The sequence below is a fragment of the Prionailurus viverrinus genome, chromosome D3 (assembly GCF_022837055.1).
Source record: "Prionailurus viverrinus isolate Anna chromosome D3, UM_Priviv_1.0, whole genome shotgun sequence".
In the NCBI taxonomy this organism is placed as follows: domain Eukaryota; kingdom Metazoa; phylum Chordata; class Mammalia; order Carnivora; family Felidae; genus Prionailurus; species Prionailurus viverrinus.
This window is the reverse complement of record NC_062572.1, coordinates 22158851-22176732: the sequence shown is the minus strand read 5'-3', so window position 1 is coordinate 22176732 and position 17882 is coordinate 22158851. Positions and strand designations below refer to the sequence as shown.

General features: G+C 41.4%; 1 protein-coding gene across 2 annotated transcripts in view; it reads left to right on the top strand.

Annotated features, from left to right (window-relative positions):
• Positions 1–17882, top strand: part of SLC5A1 (solute carrier family 5 member 1) — a 74560-nt gene that overhangs the window by 12470 nt on the left and 44208 nt on the right. For both annotated transcript variants that reach the window (XM_047828784.1, XM_047828783.1), the window contains exons 3-5: positions 15194–15298; positions 16292–16351; positions 16971–17075. In XM_047828784.1, the coding sequence (XP_047684740.1) occupies positions 15194–15298; positions 16292–16351; positions 16971–17075 (270 nt within the window). The remainder of the gene's footprint in view (positions 1–15193; positions 15299–16291; positions 16352–16970; positions 17076–17882) is intronic.

The window sequence follows — 17882 nt, the reverse complement described above, 5'->3', positions numbered from 1 at the left end:
GTCTTACAGTAGTTGGTGTCTTAGATTCAATAAAGTATGGTTATATTCTAAAATAGTGAGTTTTAAAAATATGTTGACTGTAGGGGCACGTGGGTGGCTCAGTCGGTTAAGTGTCCAACTTCAACTCAGGCCATGATTTTACTGCTTGTGGGTTAGAGCCCCGTGTCAGGCTCTGTGCTGACAGCTCAGAGCCTGGACCTGCTTCAGATTCTGTCTCCATCTCTTTGCCCCTTCCCTGCTCACGCACACACTCTCTCTCAAATATAAAATAAAACATAAAAAAAAGTTAAAAAAAATATTTTCACTGTAGAAATACCTCAGTGTCTGCCCTCCCATTCCTTCCCAGCAACCTTTTATTTATTTTATATAAGAGGAATCTGCTATGATTTTGTTTGAGAACAAATTTCTGTTTTTTTATAAAATTTAAAAACTATTAATTTAGAAGAAAAATAGGCATGATAATTTTTATTATAAAATTTAAAATAGTTTGTTTTTATTTTTATTTTGAGAGAGAGAGAGAGAGAGAGAGAGAGAGAGAGAGCGCACAGGGGAGGGGCAGGGAGAAGGGGAGGGAGAGAATCCCAAGCAGGCTCCATAATGTCAGTGTGCAGAGCCTGATGTAGGGTTCTATCTTATGAACTATGAGATCATGACCTGAACCGAAATCAAGAGTCAGACGTTTAACTGTGTCACCCAGGTGCCCTTAAAATGGTTTTAAAGCACTATTGCAATACACACTTGAAAGAAGGAGTAAAGGAAAATATAGCATGTGAGAAAATGCAAATCTAAGTATTTTTCCTCCAAAACTGAAAAAGAGTTTAAACTATATTAAACCTATACATCTAAATTTCTCTTTGTATTAAAATACAAAGCCAATTTAATCCTGTCTTTCGGGCCTGGAAGTTCATAATTGGAATATCGATTCTCAAATGTGCAGGCCCAAGGAGAACATCACAGGGCTACAGTCTTTCTGGAGCTCACATCTCTGTCAGAAACCCCCTAATGGGACACTTTTGCCTCTCCATCTGCCTTTAGCCCTGTCGCTTTGTGCTGTAGGAGGAGTGAGCAACAAGAGAAGCTCTGGGAAGAGTCCTCGGGTATTTTAGGAGGAAGGACCTTGGATCAATACATCAGAGACTTGGGGGACTTGAGTATTCACCCTCAAAAAAAATAGGAGGAAACTGGATCTTGAAAAGTCCAAAAGGAGATTGAACAGAGAGGCCAGTTGGGGACATTCCTGGGTCTTAGGGGACTTTGAAAGGAGCAGTTATGACCTGTAACAGGTGAAAATTTAGGAGCCCTGGTAAACGACTCCATTCCTAAAAAGTTAATGAGGCTGAGAGAGAGAGAAATCATATGCACCTTGGCCTGGATGTAGAAGTGACAGATAATTAAAAAGGAAGAGCAAGGATTCCAGGGCTGGGTTACAGAGGAGACAGATTACACAGGGAGCCAGGCAGGGAGGCCCCCAGAAGTCTGAGTCATGGGTGAGCAAGCCAAGCCAACTGAGTAACATGAAACCATGATATTACCTTTTGTAACTGTGGGTTGGTTCGTGGCCCAGGATTCCCTTCTGTATTTGGAAGCTTTAACAAACAGCTGTGTGCTATGTTGTAATGGTTTGTGGGTGTGTGGGAGATGGGAAAGCAGGAATGTGAGCATTGAAGGGGAAACTCCCCACTCCTTGTCTATTGGTAGCAGAAATTACTCAGAGAGGCTGGGCCCCAGATACACAGCCCAGTGGAGAATTCTTTTTTGGAGGAGAGTTTGGTCACACTTACTGGAGTCAGCTCCAAGAAAATGGGTGGGGTACAATGGGGTTGAGTCAACCCTTTGAAAACCCCCTTAAATGAAGAAGTAAACATTCCAGAGGGAATAGGAACCTCACAAAGAACCAAAGGACTTGGGTTGTCCCAGGTTTGTGACATTGGGCAAATCATTAACTTCTCTGGGTCTCAGTCTCCTCTGTAATGAGGAACAGTCAGATTGAGCATCTCAAAGGTCTTCCAGGACTAAAATTTCTTCCACAGAGGAAACAAGAATGGGTGTGGGCATGCTAGCCAGTCTATTGCCAACGAGGGTCTTGAAAGTTGAATGGCTGTGTGTCTGTCAATAGCCACAGTTCCTTTCCTTCTTTTATTATTAGAGAATCATCAGAGAGGTGTATGTCACAGTGACTTAGGGCAAGGGTTGACAAAATTTCTCTTTACAGGGCAAGATAGCAAATATTTTTGCTTTGTAGGCTATATGATCTCTGTCACAACTACTCAACTCTGCTGTTGTATCATGAAATCAGCCATGGGCAGTACATAAATGGATGGGCCTGGCTGTATTCCAATAAAACTTTATTTACTAAAAGAGGCTGAGGACCAGATTTGGTTTGTAGGTCCTAGTTCACTGACACCTTGTTCAGGCCTAGGCTCTGGAGTCAGGCTGCTTGGGTTCAAATCCAGCTTCTGCCCATTACTAGCTGTGTGAGTTACTAAACATCTCTGTGTCTTACCTTTGTTATCTCTATAATGGGGATAACAGTACTTCCTTGAGATTGTTGTGTGGACATATGCACAGTCTCAGAACAGTGCCTGGCACTCAGCAAATTCTCAGGTTTAGCTCTTGTTTTTCTTTTTTCAGCTGAAAACTTTTGAAGGACTATTATATCCTGTATTTGATTGGATCCTTAGTGATCCAGCAAAAATGGAGATTAACCCCATGGGTTGCCCAACTTCACACAAGATAATGACAGAGCTAGGACTCTCTCTATTTTTCTGTTATTCAGGTCTCTTTCTTCTTATCTTTTGAGATGGAAATTTGTGAGATCAATAGATGTAGTCTAGAGGTTTACCTGACAACCAAGAAATTCTTTCAGTTAGGGCTAACCAGAGACCCCTTTGAATATTTTCCCCAAGGAAAGAAGATAGCTCTTCATACTTACTAAACTTTCTTGAGTAAACTATATCTGATTTGATATTTAAGTCTGTAAATCCCAATGATCAAATCAAAGTTCATCCACTAAGGATACTACTGGGGTGCATCCTGGAAGAGTCTGGTAGATCTAAGACCTGGGAACATAAGACCTGAGAGAGAAAGAGCATGAACTAGGGGAATGGACACAGAAGAGGTAGAAAGGTCACCAAGGGAACAAAGCTCAGGAAAATGTGAGATGAAGGACCAACAAGTACTTGACTTTCATAAGGTTGAGTGGAAGTGACTGCCAAGTTCAGTTGACCCTTTATTCCTGCTGGTTGTCTTCTACTTGCATATGGCTATGTGTGCTTTCATTTATCCCAGGGCAGAGCCTATGTTTTTCTTAATCTTTTTTTTCTTCCAATACCTAGTCCAGGACCTTGCATCTACTGGGCATTTGAGAAATACGTGCTAAATTAAAGAAAAGGGAGGGAGGAAAGGGATATGTCCTCAGACTCTCATGCTGGATCCCCTTGTTGATGTCACCTAAGACCTCAGCCTGCATTCTGCTCTCTGGAGCAGTGGCCACAGAATGTAGGCAGTGGTAAGAATTCAGGAGGTTAGGAAGGTGCTGGGTCCAAGTCAAAGCCTTTCTCTAGCAGTGTTCCACATTTCTGTTTCTATGTACAGAGAACTTTTTTTTTTCCTTTAGACTTCTTTTTTTTAAGGTTCATGGTAATAAAACTGGAAAAGCAATCCTGGCCCCAATCAGAGTGCCTGATTTTAGCGCTCATTGGATCCCTTGGGGGAAAAAAAGGCTGGTGTGACTATGCTTCCTTACTATCTAAAACATTTTTTTTAAAGGCTGAGACAAGATTTTGCAAAACTTGGCTATTCCCATAGATATGTATCTCTTTTGTGGTGAGAGTTTTTTGCTTAACATGCCAGTTGCTGCCTTGCTCTTGAATGTCCTCTCCTCTCTCTTCTCCTTTTCCTCTTCCTCTATCACCACCTCCTCCTTCCCCTATTTCTTCTCTTCCTTCCCTCACCCTCTCTCCCTTGTCCTTCTTGCCCTCTCTCTTTTTGTCAGGGCTATTTCCCTGCCACTCTTCATGGCTTAGTCTCCTCTGAAGAGTTTCATTGATTAATGCACAGCCACTCACCACCCCATGTATTCTTTGTGTTCTTAGGCATAAGTTGATGGGTGTGTAGCCAATTTCCTGTCATCTACTTGGTGTATAAGCTCCTGCTTTCTTCTTTCACTCTGGATACCTTCCCAATATTTTCTAACATGTTAGCGCTTCCCCAGACAGAGAAAGGAAAAAGTAAACTATAATCAACATTTCTAGTTGGTTGAAGTCAGAAGAATGCTGAAACTATCAGCTATGATGAAGTCTTTGGATTATTCATGTTAGAAATGTATCTGGGTTGGGGCACCTGGGTGGCATCTGACTTCGGCTCAGGTCATGATCTCACGGTATGTGGGTTCGAGCTCTGCATCGGGCTCTGTGCTGACAGCTCAGAGCCTGGAATCTGCTTCAGATTCTGTGTCACCTTCTCTCTCTGTCCCTCCCCAACTTGCACTCTGTCTGTCTCTCTCTCAAAAAGAAATAAGCATTACCAAAAAAACCCTAAAAAAGTAAATGTGTCTGGGCTTTTCCTTTCTATGATTTGCGTGGCACATTTTGAGTCACTGAGACCTATATGTTTTAGTTTGGGTAAATTTTATATTAGGGAGCTGATTTAGAGTTAGGGTTAAGACCAGAGACTCTGAAGTCACTCTGCCTTGTTTAGAACCCCAGGTCCCCCTTCCTAGCTTTGTGGCCTTGGGTGAGTTATTCAACCTTTCTGTGTTTCAGTTTCCTCAACTCTATCATAGCACCTATCTCTATCATAGCACCTATCTTTTTTTAAATTTTGTTTTAAGTTTATTTATTTTTGACAGAGACAGAGTGCGAGCATGATCTGGGAAGGGGCAGAGAGAGAGGGAGACACAGAATCCAAAGCAGGCTCCAGGCTCGGAGCTGTCAGCACAGAGCCTGACATGGGGCTCAAACTCACAAACCATGAGATCATGACCTGGGCGGAAGTTGGCCGCTTAACTGACTGAGCCACCCAGGCGTCCCCATAGCACCTATCTTAGAGAGTTGTTTTGAGGATTCAATTAGATAAATATGTAAGTCATTTACAATAGTATGTAATTAGTCCTATCCAAACTGGCTATTCTTAATATCATTATCATCATCATCATCATCACTTTTTTATTAAAGTAATCTCTACACTCAATGTAGGGCTCAAACTCATGACCCTGTGATCAAGAGTCTTATGCTCTACTGACTGAGTCAGCCAGGTGCTCCCATCATCATCATTATTATTGTATCTCATCTTTAGCTCCTCCTTCTTAAACTGTGAATTCAATCATTTATCCATTGATGCATTGCTATTACTTTATTCTACATTTACATGTTGATTACTTATTATATGCCACATTCTGTGTTAGGTGCTGGCATATATTAGTGTGTGTGTATGTGTCTGAGAGAGAGACACACACACATTCTTACAAAATTATATAATCCAAAATTATATATATATATCCAAAATTACAAATAGTGGTCTTAAGAAAGTGTATTTGAGTCAAGGGTGGGAGGGAAGAAAAGGGGTGTTTCTCAAACTACATAAGAGAATCAGGAAAGATCTTTCTGAGAATTGAGCATTTAGGCTGAGATGTGAGGAATCAGAAAGAGGCAGCCATTTGAAGATTGGGGGAAGAGCAATCCAAGCAGAAGGGACAGAATAGTCAAAGGCCTGAGGAGGGAAGGATCTTGGGATATTTGAGGAACTGAAAGGAGGCCAGTGTAGGGGTAGATAATGCACTTCACTCAGCCCCTGAGTGAGGGACTGCAAGTTGATGATCCCAAGGATGAACCTATCTGAATTGGTGAGAGGGTTGGTTGGTCTCTAACCTCCTTGACCTATAAATGCCAAGAGAAGACCTCACCTGTGTTTTGTGCCAACAACCTGTGGGAAAATGCCAGCCTTGGCAGTGGTTTCCTGATTTCCTGCCCTTTTGGCTCTTGGAGCAAGGAGAGAGATTTGTGAAGATAATGAGTGAAAGGCCACCATTGTTTATGGAGTACACGAGCTAATGTAAACAGAGATTATGATGGCTCTGGAGCAAGATCTGTGTCTAAACATTTACCAGAATCTCAGAAATAAAATGGTCTGAATATATGAGTCCCACCTTCTTTTCTGTCCCAGTCCAGGAATTGTGATCTTCAAGAGATGGCAAAAGTCAAAGGTTAAATCTCTCCAAATCTCCCCTATGAAAAGATATCTTACGAATGAAATCAAAATAGTAATTCAGGTTAAAGACCAGTTCCTCAGAGGATGAGGGAAGAATCTGAAATACAAACATGATGCAGATATATACATGCTGTTCCTAAGTTTACAATGAGATGGGTAGGGAGGCCTGACCCGACTGTGCCCCTTCAGGGAAGTTGAGAAAGAAATGTCTGAGGAAGGAGGAAGAAAGTCAGAGTGGCACTGTGGCCTCCCTTTCTGTCCCTTGGACATTGGTCATGTTAGACTGTAGGACTGTAGGCAAATCACTGCTCTGGTCTTCAGTCTTCTTACCTGTAAAATGAAAATGAGAATAATCCCTACCTCACAGACTGTAGTAAGCACGATGTAAGATGAAGTGAATGAAGTGCCTGTCCTGACACTTGGCCAACAGGAGGCACTGTAAAAGTCATCCCCTCTCCCTTTCTTATTTTCCCAGGACAGGCCTCTCAAAGTGTACCCACCCAGCAGCACCAGCAAGACCTGGGCTCTAGTTAGAAAGGCAAAATTTCCAGCCTCAACCCAAACATATTGAATCAGAAAGTTGAAGGAATGCGGTTCAAACATCTGTGGTTTAACAAATCTAGGTGATTGTAATTAGTGTTGCCAGATTCAGCAAATAAAAATAAAGGATGGCCAGTTAAATCTGAATTTCAGACAAACAATGAATACTTTTGTATTGTTTGTATGTTTCATGCAATATTTGAACATAATTTTATTAAAACTGAATGTGTTTATCATTCAGATTTTGCTGGTTTTTGTGTATTTTTACTGTAGATTCTGATGCATGCTATAGTTTGAGAACCATTGTCTGAGGAAGACATACACAGGTAGTTGTCCACTGCCTTAGGCAATTCTTGACTCTTGGGTTAATGGTTCAGAGTGTACGCATACTATTTTACTTTCCTAAGGGTGTGGAAGTAAAGATAGAATTAATATATAAATTTGAATCACTTTCTTCCTTTGGGCTATAATTTTGTTTTCATTTGAAAATGACAAGGTCAACCTTAATCATTTCCAAGTTAATTCTAGCTCCAATATCAGATGACTGGATATTGGTAAATAAATAGGCTGTACCATATATTTCCTATTTCCTTTTTCCTGTCACACAAAACATAATTTTTAGGTAGCATTCAATGACATTTCATGTCTTTTTCTATATTGCCCCCAACAAACACATGACTTCCTTACATACTTTGTTCTTAGGCTCTGCAAGTGAATCTGAGACAGCTCTGGAATGATTTCCCTTTATTGTTAAAGGTTTTGATGAATTGTGTTCTGCCTATAAAGTTACACAAATTCATTGTGGGAATATTGGAAAGGTATGAAAACATGCTCATTGTTTTCTCTTTCAAAGATAACCACTGTTAAATTTGGAGATATAACTCTATGTCTATGTCTATGTCTATAAAAAACTGTATATTATTTTTTTATTTGGGATTTTATCACTATCACCTTCCCACCATAACATATTTTTCAAAGCTATGATTTTAATGGCTGCATAATATTCGATCACAAGTATGTACCTTAATTTATCCAGTTGTCTTCCTGTGGTTGGGCACTTATGTTGATTCCAACTTTCCTGTATTGTAAATAACATGGCAATGAACATACTAATGAAACTCATGTATAAGACTTTGCATTTCTTTAAAAAAATTTTTTTTAACGTGTATTTATTTTTGAGACAGGGAGAGACAGAGCATGAACGGGGGAGGGTCAGAGAGAGAGGGAGACACAGAATCTGAAACAGGCTCCAGGCTCTGAGCAGTCAGCACAGAGCCCGACGTGGGGCTTGAACTCACAGACCACGAGATCATGACCTGAGCCGAAGTCGGCTGCTTAACCAACTGAGCCACCCAGGCGCCCCTGTCTGCATTTCTGATGATTTTCTTAAGGTACTAAAAAGTAGGATCATATGGTAGAAGGAGATGAGATTTTGATATGTACCAACAACTGCTTTCCAGAATTGCATTTCTATCAGAAATATATGGGAGAACGTATTTACTTGCCTGATGGACTAACCCAGGAGGTCAGATTCCACTTGAGGTCTTGTTCTTACTAACACTGATCTTTTAGGTCACCATATTAACATCTCAGAGTAGTGCATAATCCTAGCACACCCCATTATTCTGCTGGGCCCCATCTAGGCCTAGCAGGCCAAGTTTATTGGCCTCTTCCTCAAGAGAGAGCCATCCTTGACATGTCCCTGGGAAGAGTCTTAACTCTATGTAACCAGTGGAAATAAGTACAGCTCGAAGGCATTCAGTTGCTACCATCCAAGGATTTGATACACCAGCCCACTCACTCACTCAGCAGACTTTTACTGCATGCTTGTCATGTGCCAGAAAGGTCCTATGCTCAGCAGAAACAGAAATCCTCTTTGAGGGCTAGAAGGTTTGTGGGGAATAACACTGGGACAGAAGCAGTGTCATGCCCCTGGAGAGTACAACAGATGAGGATTGGAGGTGAGAGACCAGAAGGGTAAGAGATCAGCTCTGAATGGTGTCAGTGGAGAGATGAGACTGGGATTCCTTTTGAAGACTGGGTCAGTGTTTTAGGGGCATAAGAGTTGATGGAGAGGAGGTTCAAGCAGAGGGAAATGGCATAAATAAATTCAGAAGGCAGGAATGCCCAGAGCATATCTAGGAGACTGAGTTAGTATAATTTAGCTGGAGTGCAGGGGATGTGAAAGGGTATGGAGAGGCTGCTGGGAGTGGAGAAAGAGGAGGGGGCTGTATTGCAGAAAGCCTTGAAAGCCTGTAATTCCTCTTCCCAGTGTCATATCATGGCAGAGGAGTCTTCCAATCAGCAATGTTTGTTGCTTCTGGTGGTGGAGATTACCCTCTGGGAATTCTTATAACCCAATCTCTTGAGGAGAAAAATTGTAGGATTTCCCACAAAGCTTTTGAGTGGTATCTGTGGATTTCCATTTGAAATGTCTTGATAATTTTGCTGCAGTGTGAGGATATTCTGGAAATCTTTATTTGACTTAACCAGCTAGTTCTGAAGTTTTACCTGTGAGATTGGTAAAAATTCTTTCAGTCCAAATGCTTGTGTTGGCATGTGGTTGAAGAGACAGTGTCTCCCACTGGGAAGCATGAGTACCATGGTAACAGACCTTTGAAACTCTGGAGGTTAAGTAGAGAATTTTGGACAAAGTCCGTTTCACCCCAAAGTTTTTGTCCTTTACACCTTAGCATCCTAATTTTGTAGTTAGTCCCTGTGCTCTTGTTCCTGAAGAGAGGTCAAACAAGTTTGTGGAGATAACAGTGACATTTAGTACAGTGTAGGTAGGTTTCTCAAACTTTATTGTACATGTGAATCACTTGAAGAGCTTACTACTCTGATTCAATAGGTCTGGGGTGGGGGGCAGAGGATTTGTTGTTCTCATAAGCTCACAGGTGAAGCTGATGCTCCTGGCCCGTGGAACACTCTGTGAGTAGCATGGGTTCAGGAAGTCCATTTGTAGGGCTGTGATAAGAACTGAAGAAGTGATCATTGAAGAGACTAATGTCTGCCTTTTTTCGAGGAATAGATGCAATCCCTGCTAGCTTCCAACTTCTGACATTAATAGTTGGTAGGGAGAAATTAATTTGGTTAGATTATTTTCCTTTGTAGTTTAAGTGGTTTTCTCTTTAGGTAAGGCTTATGGGAGAACATCATATTTGTGCCAAACCCTGGAAGAATCGAAGTGAAAAAATTTTAAGTGTTAGAGCCACTGTATTGTTGAGGTAAACCAAACTGGTATTATCAGGAATCTAAACTGCAGTGAGAGGGAATCTGTTCTTGTTAAATGGTCCAAATAATTTAGAGGCAGGTTTTCTGACAGTGATGAGAATTAGAGGGACTGGCTTAGTCCTTACTACCACCAGGCACTCATGGCTGAGTGACAGATTTAAAAAAGGATTTGAAGCCATATAATGTTAAAACCGTATGGGAAGTCAGGAAGGGCAGCCTGTTTCACTCTGCATGGCCCATGTCTAAAGTGGTTCATTTGGGCCTGAGGCGCATCTGTGGACACTGTTAAAACTGAGGGCAGCAGATAGTAACACAGATGGTGAGATTCAATTCCATGGCCAGTGAGGAGCAGACACATGAGAAGGGGAAGCTTAGCCTGGAGAAGATTTGAGGGTGGGCACAATCCCTTTCCTTAGACCTTGGAAGAGCTAGCTTGTGGGAGAGAGATTTGACTTGTTCTGTATCACTCCAGAAGGCAGAAGTAGACCAATGTGCAGATTTCAGCTCAAGGTAAAGAAGGACTTTTTAACCATTAGAATTGTTCCTCAATGGATTCAGCTGCCTTGTAAATTGGGCAAGTTCTCTGTCACTAGAAGCATGGCATCCAGAAACCAACCATCACTTGGGGGGGGGGGTGGTATTGCAGAGGGGATTCAAACTGTGACATTTGTGGGTCCATATAACTCTTTAAGACTCTGTGATTCTATAATTTCTCCAAATATTTCCCATCCTGCCAACTTTCTAGGGTAAGAAGTTTAGGTAGTAAAGTGTGATTATGAATTCCTCCAAATTCAAAGGAAAATATAGTGGTTTTTTTTTTTTCCATTTGTGATGTCACATTATGTTATTTCCCTGATTACCATGCTATCAAACCTGTTGGGTGTTGTCTGACCCAGCTCATCTTGCACAGTTACAGTAAAGCCATCTAAATACTTATAATAGCTTCCTGAGCCCCATCAGGGGATAAGGAAGGCTTGGAAAGAAGTTAGTCAAAAGCAAGGTCAAGCTGGGGAAATTTTAGATGAAGTCTAAAACCCTGAACTCAGAGGGAATGTCGGAGGAGATTACAGAGAAGGACATGATGATTCATGTCACTGGATCACTCCCTGGATGGGGCATGATTCCCAAATGGGCATGAATGTGGGTGAGGGGTAGACAGAGGGAGTGTTTGGGAAATTAGAATGAGGAAAGCGTTGTTAATGAGCTTCAGTGAGAGGAAGGGCAGAATGAAAACCTGGCAGGGGAATGGAGGTGATAAAGCAATGGTGTCTGTATTAGCTTGCTTGGGCTTCCATAACACAATACCATAGACTGGGAGCCTTAAACAAGAGAGATTTATTTTTTCACAGTTCTGGAGGCTGGAAGCTCAAGATCAAGGTGCTGTCAGAGTTGGTTTCTGTCTCTCTTTCTGGATGGTAGATGACTGCCTTTTGTCTGTGCATTCATATGGTCTCTTTTCTGAGTAAAAAATGAGAGTGAGAGAGAGAGAATGAGAGAGGATGAGAGAGACGATGTCTTTTTCTTTTTCTTATAAGGAGCAGTCCTATCAAATAGATTAGGGCCCCACCCTTATGACCTAATTTAACCTTAATTACCTCCCTAAATACCCTATCTCCAAATAAGGTCACATTAGGAAGTTAGGACCACCACACATGAATTTTGGGGGCACACAATTCAGACTCCAACTGTGTCCATTGTAGCTCTTGTGAATTGTCTTTGAGGATGAAGTGATTATCCTCTTGGAGGAGAGAAAGGACTCTGTTTGAGGGTCAGTAAAATGTCAATCATTACTGATTCATAATCTCATTTGACTTCTGAACAACCTGTCATGAGGGAAGATTGAGGCTCACAGATGTTATGATCACCCAGATAGTAAGAGGTTAAAAAGTATTCAAACTCTAATTTTTATTTTCATACTTCCTTATCACTGGAGGGGACTCTAACCTGAAATCTTTCTGAATTCTTAGGACTATGTCTTTAAACCTGGAACTTCCAGGAAGACTACTTGGCAGCCCCATTTGGATGTTGAGGAGGTTCTCTGAATAGGGAAGTGGCTTGATCAGAGTTGTGCTTTGGGGAACTGGCCATGTGTGTAGGGGGAGACTGGAAATTATCTAGAAGCCTGTTGAGAGATAATCACAGCCTGTACAAGGGCAGTATAAGAAGTGCTAGATGCCTTTGACATTGTGGAGGCAGAGTCAGCGTTTTGGTAAATGATTGAGTGAAGGCCATGGGGTGAAGGGAGGGAGTCCAGAATGAGGCCAAGGCAAGTGACTTGGAGAAGAGTAGTGACTATGACAGAAATTAAGTAAATCTGTGCAAGGCAAAGCTCTCCTGGCCCCTATTCCATCAGACAGTAAAGGGGTACCTCAGGAAAGCCAGCAACTTCTTAAAGTTCAATGTTTCCCTTTGGAGGGATGTTGGAGAGGACTTCTTGAACTTAAGGTTAATCTAATGCAGTTAATCATTACTGGTAATTATGCCCTTAATAGTACAACATTAGGCTTAATAATTTATCAAGTGAGAGATGATAAATGGAAAGATAATGGATCATGGCAGGCAGGCTACATGACAAAGGTAATTCTGATTAAAAGTGGACTGTTATCTCCATCCAACTTTGAGGAGAAAGAGGTGAATATCTCTGAACAGCCTGCTTTCCTCCCAATTTCCCCTTCTTCTTTTTTTAAAATTTAAGTATAATTAACATACAGTGTTATATTAATTTTAGGTGTACAATATGATTCAACAATTATGTACAATTCTCAGTGCTCATCAGGATAAGTGTACTCTTAATCCCTTTTATCTATTTCACACCCCCCCTGCAACCTCCCCTCTGGTGATCACCAGTTTATTCTCTGCATTTGAGAGGTTTTTTTTATCTCTTTTTTCTTTGTTTGTTTTGTTTTGTTACTTAAATTCCACAGATGAGTGATATTGTATGGTATTTGTCTTTCTCTGATTGACCTACTTCACTTAGCATCATACCCTCTAGGTCTATTGTTGTTGCAAATGGCAAGATTTCATTCTTTTGTATGGCTAAGTAATATATGCCATTGTATATATATTACTGCATATTCTTTATTCACCCATCTTTGGATCCATTTCCCCCTTTTTAATAAGTGGCATCCACCTACTCAAGTCCTGAATCTAGGAGTTACCCTTGATTACTCTTTCTCTCATTTCCCACATCTGATCCTTCAAGGGTAACTCTTAGATTCAGGACTCCTGTCAACTTGCTTCTAAAACACACTCCAATCTCTACACTTGCCCTTGTCTTGACTGCTACCACCAGAGACCGAGCCACTGTCTTCTTATGTAGATACAGCAATAGCCTCCTCTACGTTTTTGTTTTCTCCCTTGCCCCCAACACTATCTTCTCCATGTACTTGAGAACAATCTTTAAAAAGCAAATTAAGTCCTTTCTCTCCACTGATTAACTGCCCCCCACTCCCAACTGTGTTTTCCCACACTTAGAATAAAATTCAAACCTCCTATCCTCCTTGCCTGCTAGGACCTTCCTGATATATCCCTGCCCAGCTTCCCAGCCTCATCTCATACCACCCTTCTCCTTGCCTACAACACTCCAGCCAGTCTGCCCTTCTTTTTGCTTCTTAACTACAACTACTTTCCTTCTGACTTGACACAGTGGACTTCTTTTATCACTTCAATCTTAACGTAGAGGGCATCTACACAGAGGGACCTTTCTTGACTCTCCAATTGGAACTAGTCACTCTATCACACCCTCTCTGTTCTCTTTACAGCACTGACCATTCTCTGATCTCTCTTTTAAAAAAAATTATTTATGTTTATTTATGTTGGTTAGAATATAAGATTCTGGAGAGTAGGGATTTTGTCTGTGCTATTCACATTGGAGTCCCCAGGGTCTAGAATAGTGCATGTTACATTGAGTTGATGCTAAATTAATATTCACTGAGTGAATGAATGAGTGTACTTTTATATCATTATTGCATCATTCCAGAGACTTTCTGACCTGGCCTTCAGGGAACTCCCTCCTCTCTGACTTAACTATTTGGTACTAAGCAACCATTACCTTATATTGGAGGTAGGAACTGATGTAGCTAGGACAGTTTCTTGGAGTAATTTGTCTTTTGTGAAATAATGTTCTTTGTTTTGTTCCAGATCTGGACAATCTTAGGGATAATAGACAAATAACTACCAGCTTTCCCCCATTGCTAAGCAATAATGGGGATAATTATACTAGTTTGATAATTATCAAATGGTGCTATGCCTCTCCTCCTGGGTACAGAAGGACTCTAAAACTTCCTGGGGTTCTCATGGAGCTTAGATGCAATTGAGTTGATGGCACAGTATTATGATTAGTTAGTGCAAGATCCTTCTCTTGTTTTACCTGATGTTTTGTCTTCCATCTCCCATTCACAGTCTCATTCTCCTTTTTCCTTCCAGGCTTCCAATCTTGGGTTTTTAATATATATCCTTCCAATCTGTCTTCTACCTATGTATTTAGACATATGTATGTCCTTGAAAAATGCATGTGTTTTGTGTACGTGCCATGGGGTCTATGAGACCTTTGTAAAAAATAAAAAATAAAAATACTATATTGATTTAGGGAGTTATTATTAGTAGCATCTCATGTTTCTTGGGAGCACATGGGATCATAGAATTTAATAGTTAAGAATCATTGGGAAGTATAGGCTCTACCCCCTGACTTCTCTGGTAAGTGAGAGGGCTGATGCCCAGAGGCTTCCTTTAAATGATTCCTTTTATCAAAACTGTCTGCATTTACTGAGAGCCAGTATTGGTCAAGGTCCTTGGTCAAGGTATTGGTCAACTGTTGGAGGACACAGGGATGAATGGCACAGGCCCTGCTTTTCAGCTGACAGCCTTTTGGAAGACTTATAAGGGAGGCTCAGTGAACTGTGGGGTTGCCCATATTTTCTTCACTCTTTGGCATTGGGCTGACCAAAAAACCCACAGGTTTGGATCAGATTTGATCTGATTTGGGGATACACATTGCCTTTTCTCCCATCCTCTCCTTTTCATCTTCACTATTACCCAAGACCCCACATCCATCTTGTGAACCTGTGGTCCCAACGAACACACAGTCAAGTTCCCAGCCTGCCTCTTCTATTTCTTGTCCTTCTCTTGGGTGACATGTCTCTTCTCTCTTTGGTCTACCTCTGAGTGTCCTGGACCACAGAGTTCTTACCAGATTTTCTCTTTGTGTTTCCAGGTTGGAGCATCTCTCTTTGCCAGTAACATTGGAAGTGGCCACTTTGTGGGGCTGGCGGGGACAGGAGCTGCAGCAGGCATCGCCACTGGGGGCTTTGAATGGAATGTGAGTAACATCAGAGACACTGTGTCCTGGAGCTGGAAGGAGTTTTAGCAGTCAGCCAGTCAGCCACTTCAGTCTATGTTTAGAGATGCTCTGAGTGTTAGGGAACCAACCAGGGCCACCCTTGGATGCAGATGGAAGAGGGGCACAGCTTCAGGACCCCCAGGGTCCTGCTGCTCTTCTACCAGAGCAACATGAGACAACTACAGATATGATGGCAGTAGTGTTTTTTTCTTTAAAAATCCAAGCCCTCCTATTAGGCTAAGCACAATTATTCAGAGAAAGGCAAATATCATATGACTTCACTCGTATGAGGAATTTAAGATACTAAACAGATGAACATAAGGAAAGGGAAGCAAAAAGAGTATAAAAACAGGGAGGGGGACAAAACAAAAGAGACTCTTAAATATAGAGAACAAAGAGAGGGTTGCTGGAGGGGTTGTAGGAGGGGGGATGGGCTAAAGGGACAAGAAGCATTAAGGAATCTACTCCTGAAATCATTGTTGTACTATATGCTAACTAACTTGGATGTAAATTAAACAATAAATAAATTTTAAAAAATTGTTTAAAAATTAAAAAAAAATCCAAGCCCTCCTGTACCCTTTTGGCCATATTGAAGGTTTGGAAATTCTTACCACCAGATTCCCATTATTTATTATTATTATTGTTATTATTAATTATTATTACTTAAAAGTTCTCTAAATGGTATTTTACTCCTTGTAATCAGAGAAGAGGCAAGAGGAGCTGGGATGTCTGTGGGCAGCCCCCTGGTGTCTCCTCCACTAATGCCCTACTGCTGTTCCCATGGGCCAACTGAGCAGCAAAAGCCTCTTTCAGTTTCTGATGGCCACTTAAGGGAGTTGTCCCCAGAACCCCAGGAGAAAATGCTTGCTGATTGTCCCATAGTAGTTGAGGGCCCTGCAGGCAGCAGGGTGAGCTAAGGTTCCTCCTGGTTTGACTTTACGTGCTTTTTTTTTTTTTTTTTGTCTGTTTCAGGCCCTGATTTGGGTGGTTGTCTTAGGCTGGGTGTTTGTTCCCATTTACATTAAGGCTGGGGTAAGTATCTGCTCTGTTATTCCATGTCTTGCTGATAATGTATATTTATATATGTTTACATATGTATACACATATATGCACACACACACATATATAATATGAGCTCCATCCTCCTGAAAGCAGAGGAGGCTTTATGGAATAAGTGGCAGAGAATGACTTGTGTTTTGGCTTTCTTTTCCAGGTTATAAACTTGTGACTACTTTTTAAAAAAATTTTTGACTACCTAAAAGCAATTTTTTTAATGTTTATTTATTTTGTTATAGTGTCTTGTTCATAGTAGGTATGTTATATAGGGATATATATCTATCACTTCCTCTTCCAGGGCAAAGATCTGCTTTCTTGGTTATGTACAGTCATGTGTTCATTTAAAAAAGTATTTATTGGGCACCTTAAATGTTCTGGGACAATACCCAGCTACCCCTGCAGTGGTAGGGCATGTGGGAAAGAGATGAGCAAATGGCTGGAGAATAGGGGCCATCTGGCTACATCACAGACCTCTCTGACCCACAAGGGTTAACTTTTGAGCATATATCTGATGCCATGTGGATGCCACTGCTCTGCTTGCTCTGGATCTTCTGGTCACTCTGACTGATGGCGACCTCCATTACATCCCATGCAGGTGGTGACAATGCCAGAGTACCTGAGGAAGCGATTTGGAGGCAAGAGGATCCAGATCTACCTCTCTATTCTGTCCCTGTTACTCTACATTTTCACCAAGATCTCGGTGAGTCTACTGCCCCGGGGACGGGCATTGGCTATCTTAGAACCCGCCCGCTCCCTCTTCTTAGTACATCCTGGCCCACCAAGGGACAACAATATTTGTTTCTATTAATTTGGTCCCTTAGTCTTCTTATTCTAAGGAGTAAAGTCCTATTTCATGCATCAAGAGCCAACACATGGAATTCCTTACCCTTCACCATGTGGAAGGTTAAAAACATAAACAGATTCAAGAAGTTTCAGTGAAAACTGTTCTTAATAGAAGACTGAAAGGAACTTCAGAATATCTAAGGGCTAGTTCTAACCTTAGAGTTAGCTGTGAGTCTTTGTGCCTGGAGGGATCAGAATTTGGCTCTAGGTGATGTTTCTAATACACTTAAACATGGGCAGTCAGTGGCAACTCTTTAAGTGACCTCAGAAATTCTCCCTCTTCTTTTATGGACAGGGAAGTGAAAACTGGGATTAGAGAAAACTTGCTCAGGATCCTGAATCAAAAGTAGAACCCAGACCTCTGGCTCCATCTCACTGTTCTTTTCATTGCATGAGGCTTCTTGTCTGTTTTTTTAGATCTGTTTTTTCTTATGTTGCTCATATTTTTGTGTCATTTCTAAGAATCCATTGCTAAATCCGGAGGTAGAGAGAGAAGTGGCATTTTCTGAGACCACATAGGGAGTGGCTGTAGCTTTTCCTGTTGGTCAGCAGTTACAAAGTGCTCACTGCTCTATCAGAGGAGTTTTCTCATTGGGTATGATCAGTTTTCCTCCTTTTTCTTGTCCTTCCCTATCCAGCACCAAAGGTAAGATTAGACCAATCT